The following is a 21,261-nucleotide window of genomic DNA, read 5'->3' as shown; positions in this document are numbered from 1 at the left end:
CCACATAATTAAACAAAATAATAAAGATGTAAATTGGGCTTGGAGAACCCAAATGATTCTATATCCTTTAACCATAATACAAGGACAATGACCATGAGCTGCTATGGAGACATACAAAAGACGAGGAGTTAGCCATAGTCTTAGGAGATGGTCAAAAGACGCTAGTGCCTATAGTTGTTGCATGATTCACGATAAAGTAAGAGCAAATATACCTAAGAGGCATGCAAGATTTAAAGTGAAACAACACTCTTAACTTTAAAACATATAAGAATGCTCATTAGTTAGTTAATTGCTCAAGGTTCTGGATCGGCTAGGGGAACAAGGTATATCACCGCGTCGAATTACAGCTTGTTTGCTCTACTATGATATGATATGTAACTTTGAAAACTAGTTATGAAGAGAAACTAAAATCAAGATCATCATTTTGAGTTGGAGTCTTTTTTGCATTTGTTATTTGTGACTTCTGCAAGAGTGTTGGTCTATTGTAAAGTAGTAGTACATTTGTTTATTTGTGTTAGGTCCCACGTGTGAATAAAGCACAATTACTTATTATATCTCTCTTGAATTGTTGATATTCATCATGTGGGGAGGACTGTATTGGTTTATTGAAGGTTGGGCCCACATGCGACTCACCACCAACTCCAACATTTATAAGTAGGAAAGAAACAATTAGTACATCATTTAGCAGTAATACTAGTACAATGGCCATGAGTTGCTACAGAGTCAAAAGAAAGATAAGGAGTTAGACCACCGACTTAGGAGATGGTCAAAAGATGCTAATGTCATGCGACTGTTGTACAATTCACGATAAATGAAGTGCAACAATATGTAAGAGGCGTGCAAAATTTAATGTGACATAACATTTCAAATTTTAAAACATAGGAGAATGGGCATTGGTAAATTAATTGCTCAAGGTTGTCGATCAGGTAGGAGGACAAGATCTAATGCCACGTTGGAATTACAGTTTGTTCGCTCTCTTATGCTATGATATGAAATTGGAGAATTAGTTGTGAAGAGATACTAAAACCAAGATCATGATTTTGAGTTGGGGTCATTTTTTGCATCTATTTTTTGTGTCTTCTACAAGTGTGTTGGTCTCATGTTAAAGTTGTAGTGCATTTGTTTATTCGTCTTAGATCCCACGCTGTGAATAAAGCACAATGGCATATATCTCTTCTCATGTTAAGAAGAATTTATTTGTTTATGAAAGGTTGTTGGGCTTATAGAAGGTTGTTGGGCCTACGTGTAAACTGGCCATCAACCCCAACATTTATAAGGAATATGAAGGAGGAAAGAAATGGCTCCCTAAAGAAAATATAGCGGAAAAACTAACTGGCGAACGTTCGCCGGGAGCCAATCTGGCGAACACGCTCTCTTCCGCCGGGTTCCGTTGCATTTCAGATTTATTAACGCGTTCGCCGTGAATAGAAAAGCTAGCGAACAGTGTACCAATTAAAACATTACTTGCACACTGCACTGGCTAGGTACGTGAGCCTCTACTTGGGAGACCATACTTCAAATTCTGGTCCCTCCTTTTTTCTCTCCTCTTTTTGCAAGATGGCAAATCATGTTTTTTTTGCTTACGTACATGGCATTTTTCCTAAAAGAAATCAACAAGGTAGTTTTTATAATATTTTTGAATTATGTCACATGGAAAATTTAAATATATATTTTCTAATGTTCACAAGTCAAGTCGTTTCTATGCATGACCGTTTTTATTAAGCTTTATTACTAAATGCATAGCATTTTTTTATTAATAATAGGATGGCATTTTTATTATTTGAGAGGATGTCATTTTTATTTTTAATGGCATCTAGTTTTTATTACTAAGCGCATGACATTTTTTTATTAATAACAGGATGTAATTTTTAATATTCAGAGGATGGCACTTTACCATTGGAGGATAGCATTTTTAATGTTGAGAGGTTTTTTTAATGGCATGGCAATTTTTATTGGGGGTTATCTAGATTAAAAAATATATCTAGAGGATGGCAGTTTTATAAAGTAGCTTGACAATTTTCACATTTTCAGAGCATGGCATTTTATAAATTATAAAATTATGTGTATTTTTTGTTCGGCATTTTCAAAGGTGCCAGTTTTTTATTATGTATTTTTAATTTTCTTTTTTGAGAACTTCCTTTCTTTTTTTAGTTGAGCATGCCAATTTGTCATGTAGAAACATCCAGGCTCGCGATGGAATTTGTTTTCTGCAGCCCGTTAAGGTGTTTCTGGTCAGATGAGGTCGCGCTGGGAACCCGCTACAGCGAACATACATGTGAGTTTTTTTTGAGCTCCATACATGTGAGTTTCATTTGTAGTTTCCAATAACGAATGAAATGTTCGCGTGAGGCAACCAGATATTAGGTTCCAAAAATATAAACATATGATATTTTGCTTAAACATCCTTGAGCATACTAAGGGGCCCGTTCGAACCACATGAAATTCACAATATTTTCAGAGATTTGTTTTCCCCGTAAGAATATTGCTATCTTTTGCCACCACATGAAGAATGAATAGCATTCCACAGGACAGGAGTAGCACTTTCCACGGGAATCCTGTAATCTACTCCAACCGCATGTTTGCCCGGAAGCCCGAGGTGAGCAATTGAAAATTCAACTCATGAATTATGCTAGTTGAGTGCTCTTCAACAGAAAAAATGTTAATTATTTGATCGTCGCTAAACAATGAACCCTAACCGTGAGATGCACTCTGCTCCACCAACCAAAGGTTTTTATTCCTGCACTTCAGGAGTCCTAGGTTTTAGAGTCCCGCAGTTTTTCTACTGTCCAACCAGCTAAACTCCAATACATCTTCCTTTCCTCTGTTTTCTAAACCCATGGACCAAGGAGAACCTCAATGATAATAGTTCACACAGGGCACTACAAGAGCACATCTGAGAGGCAGAATATATATACATAGCAATTTGCGAAATAAGGCTGATAATAGCACAAGACCACATAATTAAACAAAATAATAAAGATGTAAATTGGGCTTGGAGAACCCAAATGATTCTATATCCTTTAACCATAATACAAGGACAATGACCATGAGCTGCTATGGAGACATACAAAAGACAAGGAGTTAGCCATAGTCTTAGGAGATGGTCAAAAGACGCTAGTGCCTATAGTTGTTGCATGGTTCACGATAAAGTAAGAGCAAATATACCTAAGAGGCATGCAAGATTTAAAGTGAAACAACACTCTTAACTTTAAAACATAGAAGAATGCTCATTAGTTAGTTAATTGCTCAAGGTTCTGGATCGGCTAGGGGAACAAGGTATATCACCGCGTCGAATTACAGCTTGTTTGCTCTACTATGATATGATATGTAACTTTGAAAACTAGTTATGAAGAGAAACTAAAATCAAGATCATCATTTTGAGTTGGAGTCTTTTTTGCATTTGTTATTTGTGACTTCTGCAAGAGTGTTGGTCTATTGTAAAGTAGTAGTACATTTGTTTATTTGTGTTAGGTCCCACGTGTGAATAAAGCACAATTACTTATTATATCTCTCTTGAATTGTTGATATTCATCATGTGGGGAGGACTGTATTGGTTTATTGAAGGTTGGGCCCACATGCGACTCACCACCAACTCCAACATTTATAAGTAGGAAAGAAACAATTAGTACATCATTTAGCAGTAATACTAGTACAATGGCCATGAGTTGCTACAGAGTCATAAGAAAGATAAGGAGTTAGACCACCGACTTAGGAGATGGTCAAAAGATGCTAATGTCATGCGACTGTTGTACAATTCACAATAAAAGAAGTGCAACAATATGTAAGAGGCGTGCAAAATTTAATGTGACATAACATTTCAAATTTTAAAACATAGGAGAATGGGCATTGGTAAATTAATTGCTCAAGGTTGTCGATCAGGTAGGAGGACAAGATCTAATGCCACGTTGGAATTACAGTTTGTTCGCTCTCTTATGCTATGATATGAAATTGGAGAATTAGTTGTGAAGAGATACTAAAACCAAGATCATGATTTTGAGTTGGGGTCATTTTTTGCATCTTTTTTTTGTGTCTTCTACAAGTGTGTTGGTCTCATGTTAAAGTTGTAGTGCATTTGTTTATTCGTCTTAGATCCCACGCTGTGAATAAAGCACAATGGCATATATCTCTTCTCATGTTAAGAAGAATTTATTTGTTTATGAAAGGTTGTTGGGCTTATAGAAGGTTGTTGGGCCTACGTGTAAACTGGCCATCAACCCCAACATTTATAAGGAATATGAAGGAGGAAAGAAATGGCTCCCTAAAGAAAATATAGCGGAAAAACTAACTGGCGAACGTTCGCCGGGAGCCAATCTGGCGAACACGCTCTCTTCCGCCAGGTTCCGTTGCATTTCAGATTTATTAACGCGTTCGCCGTGAATAGAAAAGCTAGCGAACAGTGTACCAATTAAAACATTACTTGCACACTGCACTGGCTAGGTACGTGAGCCTCTACTTGGGAGACCATACTTCAAATTCTGGTCCCTCCTTTTTTCTCTCCTCTTCTTGCAAGATGGCAAATCATGTTTTTTCTTTTGCTTACGTACATGGCATTTTTCCTAAAAGAAATCAACAAGGTAGTTTTTATAATATTTTGGAATTATGTCACATGGAAAATTTAAATATATATTTTCTAATGTTCACAAGTCAAGTCGTTTCTATGCATGACAGTTTTTATTAAGCTTTATTACTAAATGCATAGCATTTTTTTATTAATAATAGGATGGCATTTTTATGATTTGAGAGGATGTCATTTTTATTTTTAATGGCATCTAGTTTTTATTACTAAGCGCATGACATTTTTTATTAATAACAGGATGTAATTTTAATATTCAGAGGATGGCACTTTACCATTGGAGGATAGCATTTTTAATGTTGAGAGGTTTTTTTTTAATGGCATGGCTATTTTTATTGGGGGTTATCTAGATTAAAAAATATATCTAGAGGATGGCAGTTTTATAAAGTAGCTTGACAATTTACACATTTTCAGAGCATGGCATTTTATAAATTATAAAATTATGTGTATTTTTTGTTCGGCATTTTCAAAGGTGCCAGTTTTTTATTATGTATTTTTAATTTTCTTTTTTGAGAACTTCCTTTCTTTTTTTAGTTGAGCATGCCAATTTGTCATGTAGAAACATCCAGGCTCGCGATGGAATTTGTTTTCTGCAGCCCGTTAAGGTGTTTCTGGTCAGATGAGGTCGCGCTGGGAACCCGCTACAGCGAACATACATGTGAGTTTTTTTTTTTTTGAGCTCCATACATGTGAGTTCCGTTTGTAGTTTCCAATAGCGAATGAAATGTTCGCGTGAGGCAACCAGATATTAGGTTCCAAAAATATAAACATATGATATTTTGCTTAAACATCCTTGAGCATACTAAGGGGCCCGTTGGAACCACATGAAATTCACAATATTTTCAGAGATTTGTTTTCCCCGTAGGAATATTGCTATCTTTTGCCACCACATGAAGAATGAATAGCATTCCACAGGACAGGAGTAGCACTTTCCACGGGAATCCTGTAATCTACTCCAACCGCATGTTTGCCCGGAAGCCCGAGGTGAGCAATTGAAAATTCAACTCATGAATTATGCTAGTTGAGTGCTCTTCAACAGAAAAAATGTTAATTATTTGATCGTCGCTAAACAATGAACCGTAACCGTGAGATGCACTCTGCTCCACCAACCAAAGGTTTTTATTCCTGCACTTCAGGAGTCCTAGGTTTTAGAGTCCCGCAGTTTTTCTACTGTCCAACCAGCTAAACTCCAATACATCTTCCTTTCCTCTGTTTTCTAAACCCATGGACCAAGGAGAACCTCAATGATAATAGTTCACACAGGGCACTACAAGAGCACATCTGAGAGGCAGAATATATATACATAGCAATTTGCGAAATAAGGCTGATAATAGCACAAGATACCAAGCATGCACCACCCGTAAATCGATATTTGAGCTAGTCGTCTAGAAAGGGTAAACAAAAGCTGGACTATCATCAAATCTACTGCGTACAGATTAAGTTTTGAACAGGTATGCCCAGTTTGGGCACTCTACAGGTAGGTTTACAATTCCTTCCACCTCTAGGTTCATATGACTCGATCGAATGCATGACCACCACAACGATTTCATCAAAGTAGTGAAATATGACCACAGCTACCTAGTCAGTTAATATGTAGTGGTTCTACAATCGGTACCGACAGTAAAACCCTCGCTGCCTAATTTAACCCGGCCATTTGATAAGTCAAATGAAAGTCTAACCAAGCTGACCTATATGTGACGCACATAACAAAATGCAGATCAAACAACTAGGTACTACAGCAGCGGCAGTAGTTGATACCATTCTAAATCCGCAAATAAGATGGCATCATTAACAAACAGTATCCACAACTCCAGAAATGTTGGTGAGTACTTCCACATACATGTGGCTCATAACAAATTTAAACCTACTGCAGTCCCAAGTAATCACCCGATACACCACTAATATATCAAGTTGTCAACGTGACATGAAAATGTGCCCAACACGTGAAAAAAAACAAACATTTTATCATCTAAGCATAGAAAGGTCTACATCATTTGAATGTCTGAAATAAACTGACAGATCAAAAAATCAAGTTTGTATGACACAGTTTGGTGTATCGAAATGGATGATTCCATACCATACCATGCAATCTTTATGATTACCGACAGTTAAACAAGAAATATAGACGCAACAATGGGCTTTGAGTACCCAAATGATTAAATCTTTTTCAGCAGTAGTAACATACCAGAAGAAATTATAAACGTGCAACATTTTGCTTAAACATCCTTGTGTACATTGAATGGTCTTAGTTCACACAGGATACTACAAGAGCACATCTAAAAGGCGGAATAAATAGCAATTACGAGCCCAAACAGGCTTGCAAGTTCAGTTTTGGAAATAAGGTCAATAATAATAGTAGAAACCGACCATGCACTCGTAAATGAAATCTGAGCTAGTTGGGTAGAAATGATAAGCTAAAAGCTTGACTAGCTTACTCAAAACTGTCAAACAGGAGTTGGTGGTAGGTTTTGAACAGTTATGTCCATTGAGGGTGCTCTACACTTGTACATGTAGGTTAAGGGGCATCTACCTCCTTGCTCCTATAGGTACAGTAGCAGAAGAATTGATACCAGTCTAAATAAGAAAATAAAGGTGAAGCTAACAAACAGGTATCATGTGCCTAACACACGGAAAACAAAAAGAAGACTAGTTACGAGTTAAACACACTAATGTCGTTCCTATAAATGTAGCATTTTATCGTCTAAACATAGAAAGGTCTACAACATTTTAATGTCTGAAACAAAGGACCGACAGATTCCTTGATATCCATCAAGTACAACAAAAATTTAAGTTTGCATGCATGTGACAGGGTTTGGTGTATCGAAATGGATGATTCCATACCCTACAATGTAGTCTCTATGGTTACAGAAAATTAAACAGGAAATATAGACACAAGAGTCAGCTTAAGAGTAACGAAATGATTATATCATTTTTAGCAGAAGTAAACATATCCCGAACAAGAGTTGGCCTGTGGCTAGTCTACAGGTAAGTTTTGAAGTCCATCGGGATTCCCTACATGTAGGTTCAGAATCTCTAACAGGGCATCTACCTCAGGACTCCTATGACTGAAATGCATGACTACCACAGTTACAACATCAAAGTATTGAACAATGGCCACAGTTATGTGCGTCCAATTAGTTCATGTGCAATGGCTCTGCAATCGTGCGGACAGTATGAACACTCGTTGCCTATATTAACCCGATCATTTGATGAGTCGTGTCTCAAATGAAAGTCCAATCAAGTTGACCTAGATGTGACACAGGCAACAAAATGCATATCACAGAACTCCAAGCACTAACAGCAGTAGTAGTTGATACAACTCTAGATATGAAAATAAAGATGGCATCACAAAAAAAAAACATATACACAGCTTCCAAAACGGTAGCTGATAAAATTTTAAAACCTAATCATCCAAATTGGAAACTATTAGGCTATTACAGTTCTAACAACCGTCGGATGCACATCACTAATATATCAAGGTTCCATGAGCATGTGGCCGACACATAAAAAATGCAGGACTAGTTACAAGTTAAGCACAGTAAAATTTTGTTCCTATAAATGTGACATTTAACATTTTCTCGTCTAAACATAGAACAGTCTGCATCATTTTAATGTCTGAAACAACGAACCAACAGATCATTTCATGTTCATTAAGTACAACAACTGGAAGTATTTCATCAAGCTAAGAACAAAGTACGATGTAAATAAAATGTATGGAGATATGAATTCCTCTTCAGGCAGTGATGGGTGTCCCAGATCAATGGAAAATCATTAGTTGAGCGCATTTAGTCACGCACCAGTCTGGGATATGTTTTTCCATCAGCCTCACGGGTCACGGCATTGCTGTGAACCCACCATCGAACACAAAGCCGCGGTATACACCATCACCATATCCAGGAACACCATCCACCCAGTCCCACTTGCCGCCGCTGCTCCCTACGTCGTCCTCCTCCCACATTGCCAGCTTCCCGCGAACGCGCTTTCCACCAAACCACACCTTGCCATCACCCCCAAACACCTTTACCTTGTTGTTGCCGCCGGCAACAGGGGCGGGCATGGCGCTTCCCTGTGCAGCAGCCTCACACAGGCCAGTGAAGCATCGGTACATATTGGGCGGCATGCGCCCAGCCTCGTCCCACTCCATGGTGGCCAGATCCAGCCGGAGGATGAGCACCGTGGAGCAGGGCGCATCAAGGGCGAAGGACGACCTGAGACCACCGATCATAAGGACGCGGCGGCCGCCCGCGCCGGCCAGCAGGCGGGGGCGCTTGAGGATCTCGAAGACGTCGCCCCAGGAGGCGCGCTCCACGGGCGCCCAGCCGCCGGTGAGCCTGGCGAGCGGGCAGGAGAAGAGCTTCCACTGGCTGCGCCAGGGGGTACCGACGTCGCAGAGCGCGAAGACGGCGCGGGCGCCTGCGGCCAGGATGGGGCTCCGCGGCTTGGAGGGGAGCGAGAGGGGGTGCTTCATCCACTTGCCAGATCCCTCGGACGGGGAGTAGGAGAGCGCGGCGAGCTCGGTGAGGACGAGCACGATGCCGCCGGGCCCCGCGAGGACGGTGCCGTGGCGCGCCCAGGCGGATCCGAGCGGGGGCAGGAGGCGGTAGGTGCCCGCCAGGGGGTTGCAGACGGCGAGCGCCTTGGGCGGGTGGGCTGCGGCGGGCGACGAGGACGACGAGGAGGAGGAGGAGGAGGGGAGGGGCGCGGGGGAGGGGGAGGGGGAGTGGCCGGTCTCGATCCAGAGGTAGAGGAGCGAGGCGGAGGAGGCGACGGGGGAGAAGGCCTGGTGCGGGAGGAAGGAGGTGAAGGGGAGGCGGAGCCAGCAGCGGCGGTCGGGGTCGAAGGCGTGGAGGCAGCCCCCGCCCTCGGGCCGCGGGTGGCGGAGCAGCAGCAGGCGGAGCGCGGGGAGCAGCGCGAGGAACGGCCCCGTGAGGGTCTCCCGGAAGAGGCGCGACACGGGGCGGCACGCCACCGCGTCCCGCAGCGGCAGCCGCAGCAGCACGTTCCGCAGCGCGTCGGGCGGCAGGCAGTGGATCGGCGCCGCCGCCGCCTCGTCGTCGTCGGAGCCGGCCATGGTCGCCGGCGGTGGGTGGGGCGAGGCGAGGAGGCGGAGGAGGAGGAGATGGGGGGAGGGGGAGAAGAGTGGTATATCGGGAAGGAAATCCGGGGGGCGGAGGGGCGTTCTCGTCATTTCCCCTGACGTGGAGTACAATACACCACGGCCGGGCCCACCGGAACCGCCGCCCGGCTCGAGTGCATGCCAGTGGGGTCCGTCGAGGCCAGATGGCGTCTGCCGCCGTGTCGGGCCCACCGTCAGGGAGACGTGGGAGGAGGTACGGGTAGGCGCGGCGGTGCGTCCAGGAGCCGGCGGTGCGATCGGAGCCGTTACGACTGCCGCGGGTACGTGGGGTACGTTTGGTGCGGTGGATGACGCGTGGGCCCGGGTGCTTGTGGGACGTACGCGGCATCGGCGGGGTAGGTGTGCAGTCGGGTGCGGGTGGTTAGCGGCGGTGATATGAAGCGCCTTTGCCTGCCGGGTGGGGCGAGAATCATTCCGCGGGCCCACACGGCCGTTGAGATCGATAGGAAATACGACTGGTTCTTTATTTTTTTTTAAACAAAAATAATAGTATTCCCTCCATTTTTTTATACAAGGCCACAAACCATATTACAGATATTAAGGCAAAAGTTAATGTCTTCTAAGTCAATGTCACACGCCAACTTGTCTCCTCGTTTGCCGTGTAAATTAATGTGTATTCTTCTCTTTCATGCACATCAAGCCAATCCTCCCACAACCGCATGCATGCAAGGGATAGTTTAATGTCTTTCTTTGCTAGTACTACGAGACAAACATCATTAATATTTCATTGGTTAGTGTTACTCCCTCCTTTCCGGTTTATAGGGCTTATCTCAAAATTTTAGTTTTTCCATTTTATAAGGCTCAATTTGGTTGTTCCCCATCACATGTTTAGATTTCAAGGTGCACTAAATCATTGCATGCAAGTATTAAGAGAAAATTGATCAATGCATGTACTTTATGCATGCATGCAGTACAATTAATACATTGGTAAACATAATTTTTTAAGGAAAACAAGAGCATTAATTGGGTATTTTTGCAAACTACAAAAAATATCCCACCACTCACCATCTACCTTGGTTGGTGAGATTTTTGAATTGAGCCCTATAAACCGGAAAGGACGGAGTAGTGACATTGTATATCTGCAAATTGTTGTTTTGATAGTGGCCTTGTATATAAAAATGAAAGGAGTATGTAGTTTTCTTTATGGGTACAAAAACAAAGAGGACGAGTCCACGGCCCAAAACTCTAATCGGGTCATCTCACCGTCCCGCAGAACATTTTTTTTTTACTTTTCATGTTCTCCTTCTTCATTCCTTTTCTCCCCCGGAAGTGGGGCTATTTATTCATCAACAACCAAGATGGAGTTCATCGCCACCCGGGAGGTCGATGTTCTCTAAAGCAAGTCTCGCCGACATAGACAAAAAACAAATCATCGTGGTTCTTGCACGCCGGAAATGAGCGATTGGAGCATATCTACCCCAAAATGCACATCTCGGGAGGGCATGTGCCACAATGTTGGAGCTTCAGCAAACATGGATGGCACGATCCGATCCTCGTCTTGAAGCTCGGAGGAAATCAACAAGAGGTTCAATGTTCCAATGTCCATGATTCCAAAGGCTTTCATTTCGCCCTGGCAACATCTGCGGAAGTTCTTTGATCTACGAAAAGGAAACATTATGTCAAGCTAGAGCACGAATCGAGTGAGATGCAAGAAGCATCGCCTGGGTGCCGGCCTGCAACACGGAGACAATAGATAAGGAAATTGACTTAATGAAGACGTGTTTTATAGTTTTTGAGTAATATTCCTAGGGTAGCGATAACCTTCACCTAGAAAGAGTTAAGTTTGCATCTAAAAAGGCTCATGGTTCCGCATGAAAAGAAAGTAAAAGGCAGGACAAGGACGTGATTACTGATATCTTCCGAGGATACCTTCGAAACTACAGAAGAAGAGGTTTGGTGGCAAAATAGATTTGCATGACTAGCCAATATTTTGTGTGGAAGGGGAAATCGTTACGAGCTTTCCAAATGACCGAAATCAAGTCGATTAATTTTTAGTTTAGTTAGTGAAAAGGATAAAACAACACATCAATAACGGAAACCTTGTTGTATCCATCGGGACCCCGATGAGGAGCTAAAGGTAGAATTTATATTCCCGTCAAGTTCTATCGACCACTGATACAACCCTATGGACACCGACGTTCGCTTTACCTAGAACAAGTAATAAAACTAGTTTGCGAGAAAAAAAAACTAGAAGTATTTTATACGAATAAAACTAGGAGTAATTTATAAGATAATAAAAATTAATTGTTTAGTAGAAAACTTTTTGTAGAACGATGAGAAAGATTGTCCATAGTCAATTGAATATAGCATGATACATAGTAGGGCATTTTGGAGACCGAGCTGCATGGAGCCTTTATTCCGAAAAATTCAAAATTCAAAATTTTAGTTTCAAAAAATTCTGAAAAAATACACATGTACGCAAGGATGTAAAGTGTATGTGTGAAATTTTTCAGGATGAAATACCTTGTATTGCGAGCTGCACAAAAAAACCATGGACTTTAAAGATGAACGGTATATATGCTAAAAAGCCCCAGATTTGCCTTTTTTGTGTGGCTCACATTTTAATGTATTTCGACTTGAAAATTTGCACACATGTACATTATGTATCTAGGTATATGTGTATTTATTTTCAGAATGTTTTGAAACTAAAAAGTTTGAATTTTGAAGTTTTCAATAAAGGCCTCCATGGAGCTCGGTCTTCGTTTGGCATTTTCGCATGATAGATACTTATCATATGCAATGAGGGAGAGGCATACGCTAACATACTTTCCATACTTGAATCATATACACACATGATTGGAACTCTAGCAAATATCGCAACTACTAAAGCGCATTAAGGTAAAACCCAACCATATCATTAAGTAACAAGTTCCCGTTACTCCCATATGCAACAATCCCCTTACTTGGTTTAAGCTTTTGTCACTCTCACAACCCACTATATGCGAATTATTAACGTATTGCAACACCCTACAACGGTAATCCCACACGCTTGCGCGAAAATAGAGGGCACCATAGGACAGCACCATATTATCATACAACTCATATCAATCACACCATACCACAATTACCCCGTAGAACAAAATGAATCTACTCAAACAGCATAGGATGGCCACACATCATTGGATAATAATGTGTGGCATAAAGCACCATGCTTAAGTAGAGATTACAATGAGAATAGAGAGGTTACACCGCTGCATAAAGGGGGAGAAAGTTGGTGATGACGGTAACGAAGTTGTTGGTGTAGATCACTGTCACGATGATTCCCCCGGCGGCGCTCCGGCGCCACCGGCAGAGAGGGGGGGAGGGTTTCCCCTCTGGTCCTTGTCCGCCATGGCTCCCGGAGGGCAGGAATCCCTCCGAGATTGGATCTCTCTCTTTGTTTCTCTTTTGTTTCGCGTATGTTTTTAGAGCCCCTTCACCGTTTCTTATATTTCCGGAGATCTGTAACTCCGATTGGGCTGAAATGTTTAGGGGATTTTCTCCGGAAATTATCTTTCTTGCGGAGAAAGAAGGGCTCCAACCAACCTACGAGGTGACCACAAGACATCAGGGCACGCCCTACCCCACCAGGGTGTGCCCTGTTGTCTTGTGGGGCCCTCGGGCACCGACTTGCGTTGATTCTCTTTCCCAAAACTGACATATATTCCAAAAAAATATCTGTAAAATTTTATCGCAGTTGGACTCCGTTTGATATGGATTTTCTGCGAAACGAAAAACAGGCACAAACAGGAACTGACACTAGGCACTGGATCAATATATTAGTCCCAAAAATAATATAAAGTATTGCCAAAAGTATGTGAAAGTTGTAAAATAATGGCATGAAACAATCAAAAATTATAGATACGATGGAGACGTATCAAGGATCTCCGAAGAAATTTGATGCTTTCACCAGTCATCTCCTGCACCATCTATTAGGAATGGGATGCAACGCACGCAAAGAAAGATAAGCATGTTGTCCCACGAACCCATAGTTGGGTGAAGCCAAGTGAGGATGTGATCAAAATTCACTCGATGGTGCATTTAGCCAGGAAGAACGTTGTGGTGGTTGTGATTGCCTTGCAAGAGACATTGAGGGGGTGTGTTGATTGTTGTAGTCAGACACATTGAGCATGCTAGTGCGGGTATTCAAACTAATGCAATAACACCAATAGAAGCCCAAAATATTGCCGACCAGATGGGCACGGGAAAAGTCGCCTTCGACATGAACTGCAACACCCTCAAGCAAGCGACTAACATTGATGGTTTCGATCATGCACCTCTAGGAGTCGTGGTCAGGAAGCAAAGGTTCCACTTACGACTAGATTTCATTAATGGTAGTGTGGAGTATTGCCCTCATGAATGTAACATATCAGCTCATGAGCTAGCATCATTGTGTGCTGGCCAGGTTCACAGTACTCATATATTGTGGCTAACGAATTGGTCAGGTATTGTACAATATTTGGTGGTGCCTGTCAAAAAAGAGTTTCATGGATATAGTCATGGCAGCACTCTTTCAACCTATTGGCCAAAGTTTTATTGATTATTTTATAGACAACTTCTGGAGACTCGCAGGGTGAAAGTCATGTAAGCACTCTTTCAACCTAAAGCATACGGAGCTCTTTGGATATTATTAGCGAGAGCTTAAATATCACTAAGCACATAATTATGGAAAAAAATAGAGTTTCTATCACCACATGAACCAAATGCCTTTGAGATCATTTTCATATATAAAAATGAAGTAAGCTTGGTCATATATTTTTTCGTGATTGTCAATAAGATGGATTCTTGTTTACAATTTTGCAATAGGAAAGGAGAAGGGTGATTTCATAATTCATGGTTCTAAGTAGCAGGCTAGAACGCTGATGTAGCGGTTTTCAACCCAAAATTCTACAATATCGTGTTTATTACTCCTCGAATCCAGGTATTCCTATTATTGTGGTAACCAACGACACTTTAGGCTTAGCACAATAACATATATATCACATCCACTCCATGTTAGCGGGAACATGCGAGAGCAGCATCAATCTTCTATTAGCATAGTAGGCCCAAAACGACGATATAAATAACAAGAACATGTGAAAATTAAAATAAGCTACACCCCATTCAAAATCCAAAACCCACAATCTTTTGCGTCTGCCCGTGGCAGCTGCTTGATTGGGATAAGTAACTAGCTGCTTGAGTGGGATAAGTAACTGGTGGGTTGTTCCTTCTCCTTCGAGTCTCTCCCTGCCAAGCTCCAACGTCCCACAATGTCCCATCTAGGCAAGTGGATCTTCAGTTATGCCCTTTAGATTCTCGTATCTTGTCTTTTCAGGTCAACGAAAATCAAGTGACATTCTTCGGTAGTCTAGTTATTAGCTCATCGTGTGAGTTAAACGTAGTAGTTTGTGTATGCAAAAAACATTGTACTTGTGCCTACTACACTAGAAGTTAATTACTAGTTGTAAAATAATATCCGGGCTTGAGTTGTGGTCATGGACATGCATTGATGCTTCACATTGCCATCTTTTTCCTATGTTGTTTAAGAGTGACACCTTCTTTGTATTGATTTATTTACCATTTTCTCATTTTGACACTGACCCGCAAAAGGAATAGCACATTGAATCCGTGAAAACCATTTTGGCTCAGTTTCAGCATGGATAGAACTCAAGTTACAATTGCAAAGAATATTCTGGATTTGCTCCATTTATTCAAGGAACCTACAAGGTTAGTAGCTCTAACATGGAATAGTTTATTACAAGAGCTACATCAAGCAAATTGGACACCTTTTGGAAGTCATTTTTTCTACCAGCAACTCGTCTCAAATTTGAAGGTCCTTTCAGATTTAACCATGGCAAGTTGAGTGATGGACGTAATTGGTACATGATCACTAAGAATGGTATGTAAATCAACACTAAAGTATTAGGAAAGACATTGCACCACTCTATATTGGCAAAAGAATGGTCAAGACACTTGTAAGTAGGATTAGAGGAAACATTTATGGTACACTAGGTGTAAGTTGGACCATGAGATCAGATCTTATAGCTAGACATAAGAAAGGACCCCCTCACCATCCCGAGCTATAGGCATCATCTCTAACCTGTATGCACCATGTTCTCAGTCAATGGATCTTTGGAAAGCAAGCAAGGGATATGGGCGTTGGACATTGAGATTAGTGACATCACTGGGAGGTTAAGGGGTTAGGGTTCATAGCAAGGTTGTTTGGAGTAGAACCAGTGCTCTCTAGGCTTAGAGGTAAAGCCGACTAGATGTGAATTGCCAACGTAGTGCAATTTTTCATGCAATGTGTCGATGCCAAGCACGAGAAGGGAGCAATAACCATCGGGAAGAAGTTAGTATGAAGTAGGATGCCGATGAGCATTTAGGAGTGTTGACATGGAAGAGAACATAATGGCAACTCGATGTGAGAAATGCATGCAGAGGGGTAAATAAAGGTGGGCGGGAGTTAAGGTCTATATATATATATATATATATATATATATATATATATATATATATATATATATCCGTTGATAAACTATTAACTTCTCAAGGCTACACGTGGTCGAGAGTGGGATTTTATCTTGGGGATCAAATGCAGGTTGAACTTGGTAAACTTAGTGCTGGTTAGTTGATCATCCACTTGGTTAAATTAGTTGACGGGCTGTTGGAAGAAGCCAAGGGGTGATCAGGTGAGTGCAGTCGTGTAACTAAAGGGCAAAAGCCAAGTGGTAAACGTGGTTGTGTAAAAGGTTAAAGGTAAAAAGCCAAGTTAGTTCATTAGTCATATCCCTTCTACATTATGGACGACAACCCAGAAATCATGCAGTCAAACTTATCTAGCTTGGAGTATAATCCGAAAAAATGATTGCTGTTTGATTTTTTTCCCTGATATATAGTAGTATGATTTGATATATTTTTAGCACGTATGATACATATGTTGTCCTATATACTCAAATCATAGTAATTAACCACACACTAGTAGTACTAACGTCGAACATTTGAAGTCAAAGTTGCTTGTTGGGTCGTATACATATTTAAAAACCATGTACGTAGTTTAGAATGTAAGTGGCAGATGCGAATGGTGGATCGGCATAAGAGATGAGATGTTATAGCTAGCCGGCACACACACACATTGGCAACGAAAGATTAGGAAAAGGGAGCGACCAAATCATGAAGTGGGAAAGAGAGACGAAAGCAGGAAGAGAAAAAGAAAGAAAGGCAGAAAGAAAGCGAGGCCACTCGGTAAAGCAAGATCATATCGATGGAGATAACATAAAAAGAGATTAGGAGGCGTGTGGAGTGCATGCTTATCCCGCACTCCCCTCCAATATTTTTCTCCCAAATGCAAATGCAAACGCAAATGCCAGCTTCTCTCTTGTTCATCATGCATGGACTCATGGTGCACGCCGATTCAGCACTCACTCCAACTGTAAATAATTTACCCCCTTTTCTGGCTCGATCGACCAGACTTGAATTGTGCTACCATGCATGCATCGAGTACGTGTACCTAATATGTTGACCTGTGTCGTGTGTTTGTTTATTTACTTAATATTCATGTCATGCTGTTTTTGGAACAATTTCTATACCTGCTTTTGTTGTGCTGTGATCAGAAATTTGTTTTGCTTGCTTGCAGAGCCGGGATGCTGTGTGTTTGTTCCTGGACTAGATAGCCCTCTTGTCATCTTCCGTTCAAAGTTTCCGTCTGCTCAAAGCACTGTGCCTTTTATTATTTCTTCTTCTTCTTTTTGTTTGTGGGTACAAAAGAAGGAAAAACAGTGTCCACGAGAGGGATGCATGCATGCAAATTGCATGCACTTAGATTCCTCTGGATCTACTTTCCAATCAATGCACGCACTTAGTTTTTACTCACTCTTTTTTACTATTTACCTTGCATTCCAAGATAATGTACTACTCTCTCTGTCCGAAAATACTTGTCTTCAAAATGGTTGTATCTAGACTTATTTTAGTTATAAATACATCAATTTTATTCATTTCTGGGACAAGTATTTCCGGACGGAGGGAGTATTTATTTTTGTTTTGTTTTGCCTTCTAGTACTACTTTTCGTTAAATGGTTACTATAATTTTTGAACTGACAAGATGCGGAGTATAGACATGGCGCTGCGATCCATGATTCGCGATATGTTTGGTTCTTTGACAAGCAAAGAGACAACAGAGTAATAATTTAGTAAAATGATGATCGCCCTTTTTGAACTGGCAAGATGTGGGGTATAAACGTGGCGTTTCGATCGATTCGTGATTATATTTGATTCTTTGATGACAAGCAAAGACACATCACGGAGTAAATGGCTACCCGGCTATCTATAGCTAGATGCCAATGCCATTGCAAATCAAGCACAGAAAGACAGAGATGCTTGTTGAGTTGCTCCTCCTTTCATTTCTGTCTTGTGTTACGTGGTGCACGCAGCTCCATCTCCAAAGTGTTTTTTAGTAAGTGATTTGCAGCTCAGAGCCTGAGATGATACGGTTCCATCATGATAAGGAGAATCAGCTACGTCACGGCAGGTACGTTGGCTGGCTAGCTCGCTTTACACAAGAAAAACCACACTTGCTATATATAGCCGGCCACATGAAAACATGTCCATGGCTAGCTAGCGACAACATCTATCCCATCATGAAAATAAATGCCACTCAGCCACTTCGATCGGTTGCAACTATATGTGTAGCTTTTCTCCCATATAAACGAAAACTGCAAGTGGAAATTTTCAACTAAATAAAGTTTGCAGCTTTCCTTTGTCCACATAATTGTTTTTTTTAGAAACATAGTATAAAAGTAGACGCTCACATACACGCACACACACTCATTCTTATGAACACACACATGCACTTCCTACCCCTATAAACAACTCCGAGCGACTAAGCCGACATACATAAGAATGACGAGGTCGCCACAAATGCCTCATGGTTGACGGGCACGCCATACCGTTGAAAGAATAGCGTCAGACGACCTAAAATAAATCCATAAAATGTGCGAGAGCACCTGTAGCAAGTCTAAAAACTTGAACCTGAATAGGACGGTTCCATCGCAACGAACCTAACCAACTGACATCTAAGTTGTGCTTGAATAGCATATAGTACTAATTGATCTTTTTGGTTGTATGCCTGGTCGAGGCCCGAGGTAACGAAAGCTTCCATTTTCTATAGAAAAACTAACAACTGTTTGCAATTAAAATTGTATAGCTTTTCTTTTGTCTATGTACTCCAGTATTTTAGTTATTGAACAACATGCATAACTGCTGAACAACTTTGATGTTGGTGTGTTAAGACATGTACTGGATGGATGATACGCTCTTTCTATGTGTTTCAGCCCCCTTTTCAGGAAACAAACGCATTGCTTGCAAATATATTCACGATCATCATCACCATTTCAATGAACACTTACGTACTAGACACAAAACAGGCAGTGAGTAGTGACATATACATCTGCTTGCACTGCCAGCCCACTGTGTCAGCACAAATTTGTCAAACAGGAAAACAGCTAGCTCCCCGTAACAGGAACAGGAACTCTAAAAGTCTGAGCTCCCTAGCTAGATTTCCTACGCATATGCATGCCGGCAATAATACTGATCGATACATGTGCAAGGAAAATCCAAAGGCTGATTGACGTGCCATGTTCATGCATCATGGAACGGGCACACATGTTCCCTTGTCGATCCACTACGGAGTGAACTCGCCAATCTCCTGAAAAATTAGACTGGTATATCATCGGACGTTGATCTAACCATGCATATCAGCGCATATGTTGCACCACAAGACCTAAATAATTAAGCTGTCGTCGTTGTATGATCGATGTACACTCAGCAAGCACCATGGAATTTGGAATGGATGGGTTAATAATCTAGGTCTAGGTATGTGGTTGATCGTGGTGGCCACGCGCGCCCGCCCAACACCGGATGTCAAAAGAGAGGAAAAGATAGAGAGAGAGGGGGCCGTGTCAATGGCATGGCGGCATGTACGCACTAGCCACACAGTCCCGGAGCGGCATGAAAGCTGGGAACCTCAGCACTAATGGGAGAAAAAGGTAGGGGGAGAGCGGCATGCCCACACGCAACACCCTCCACACCTGATCGACCAGAGCTCCCCTATAAAGCACGCCACCGGAGCGTGTGTCCTCCACACTACTGCCTGCTTGCTACCTGCCTCCCACCACTGCCACCACCCCCAACCATCTCAACTCCGTCTCACTCTCGATCACTTGCCAGCCATGGCCGTGAACGACACCAAGCTGGCCGACGCCGAGAACCCGGGCGCGATGTGCCGCGGCGGCGGCGGCGGCATCGACTCCGACTCCGACGTGGACTTCGCGGGCCGCGCCAACTGGCTGCGCGCGGCGGTGCTGGGCGCCAACGACGGGCTGGTGTCCACCGCGTCGCTGATGCTGGGCGTGGGCGCGGTGAAGCACGAGGTGCGGGCCATGGTGATCTCCGGGTTCGCGGGCCTGCTGGCGGGGGTCTGCAGCATGGCCATCGGGGAGTTCGTGTCCGTCTGCTCCCAGCGCGACGTGGAGATCGCGCAGCTCGACCGCGACGGCAAGCGCGGCGGCGACGAGGAGAGGGCGCTGCCCAGCCCCGTCCAGGCCGCGGCGGCCTCGGCCCTCGCCTTCTCCGTCGGCGCCCTCCTGCCGCTGCTGGCGGCGGGCTTCATCGTCGGGTACAAGCTGCGGGTGGCCGTGGTGGTGGCCGTGGCGACGCTGGCGCTGGCGGCGTTCGGGGTCGTCGGCGCCGTGCTGGGGAGGGCGCCCGTGGTGAGGTCCTCCGCCCGGGTCGTCGTCGGCGGGCTGGCCGCCATGGGGCTCACCTTCGGCCTCATGCGGCTCTTCCGGGCCAGCGGCATATGACGTGCGATCGGTGGACGAGGTTTTTTTGTTGCCGTCATCGATCGTCGTCTCGTCCATGCTTTCCTCGTGATCCTACCTACGTACGTGGTGCCAACGCCTTCTTCCCCGGCCGGCTGATGGCCTGACGTCCGCGCATGGAATGTGCATGCCCGGCCGTGCGTCTCTTCCCTAGTTAATTCTCTGCTTCTCTCTCTCTCTCTCTCTCTCTCTCTCTCTCTCTCTCTCTCTCTCTCTCTCTCTCTCTCTCTCTCTCTCTCTCTCTCTCTCTCTCTCTCTCTCTCTCTCTCTCTCTCTCTCTCTCTCTACTGCTATTACTAGTCTTTGCATGCATGCATGCCATGGCTGCCTGCTGCATGCATGCAGTCTAGCTCCATCGGCTCTGCGATGCATGCTATAGTATTTTTACTTGCACCATGTAACGTTACTAGTAGTGATTGCCTGATTGGGAGGTGGAAGAAGGTGACAAGGTTGTTGCAAGAAAGGCAAGCTATATATATATATAAGCTAATTAATTTGAATTTCCCATGCAAGTCAAGCTGCATACATATTTTCATTGTTCAAGTAATCTTGAATGATTAATTAGCCATATATATCTTGAGAAGTTGAGAACAATATTAGCAGTGTGGCAGTGCACACAAAGAATCAGGTTGTTGCATCAAGGCAACTTCTACATATGTTACTCCTTCCGTCCCACAATGTAAGAACGTTTTTCAGTGGAAAAACGTTTTTACATT

General features: G+C 42.9%; 2 protein-coding genes across 2 annotated transcripts; one reads left to right on the top strand and one right to left on the bottom strand.

Annotated features, from left to right (window-relative positions):
• Positions 1-8,030: 8,030 nt before the first annotated feature.
• On the bottom strand, positions 8,031-9,731 carry LOC123191146 (SKP1-interacting partner 15). Its single transcript, XM_044603927.1, has one exon. The coding sequence runs from the start codon at positions 9,642-9,644 to the stop codon at positions 8,406-8,408; it is 1,239 nt and encodes a 412-aa protein (XP_044459862.1). The 5' UTR covers positions 9,645-9,731; the 3' UTR covers positions 8,031-8,405.
• A 10,066-nt stretch (positions 9,732-19,797) lies between these two features.
• Positions 19,798-21,048, top strand: LOC123186669 (vacuolar iron transporter homolog 5). The gene has a single exon (XM_044598385.1). The coding sequence runs from the start codon at positions 19,895-19,897 to the stop codon at positions 20,525-20,527; it is 633 nt and encodes a 210-aa protein (XP_044454320.1). The 5' UTR covers positions 19,798-19,894; the 3' UTR covers positions 20,528-21,048.
• Positions 21,049-21,261: the final 213 nt, after the last annotated feature.

This window comes from Triticum aestivum, chromosome 2A (genome assembly GCF_018294505.1).
Source record: "Triticum aestivum cultivar Chinese Spring chromosome 2A, IWGSC CS RefSeq v2.1, whole genome shotgun sequence".
Lineage (NCBI taxonomy): Eukaryota > Viridiplantae > Streptophyta > Magnoliopsida > Poales > Poaceae > Triticum > Triticum aestivum.
Note: the sequence above shows the minus strand (reverse complement) of the source record. Positions and strands in the feature narration are given on the sequence as shown.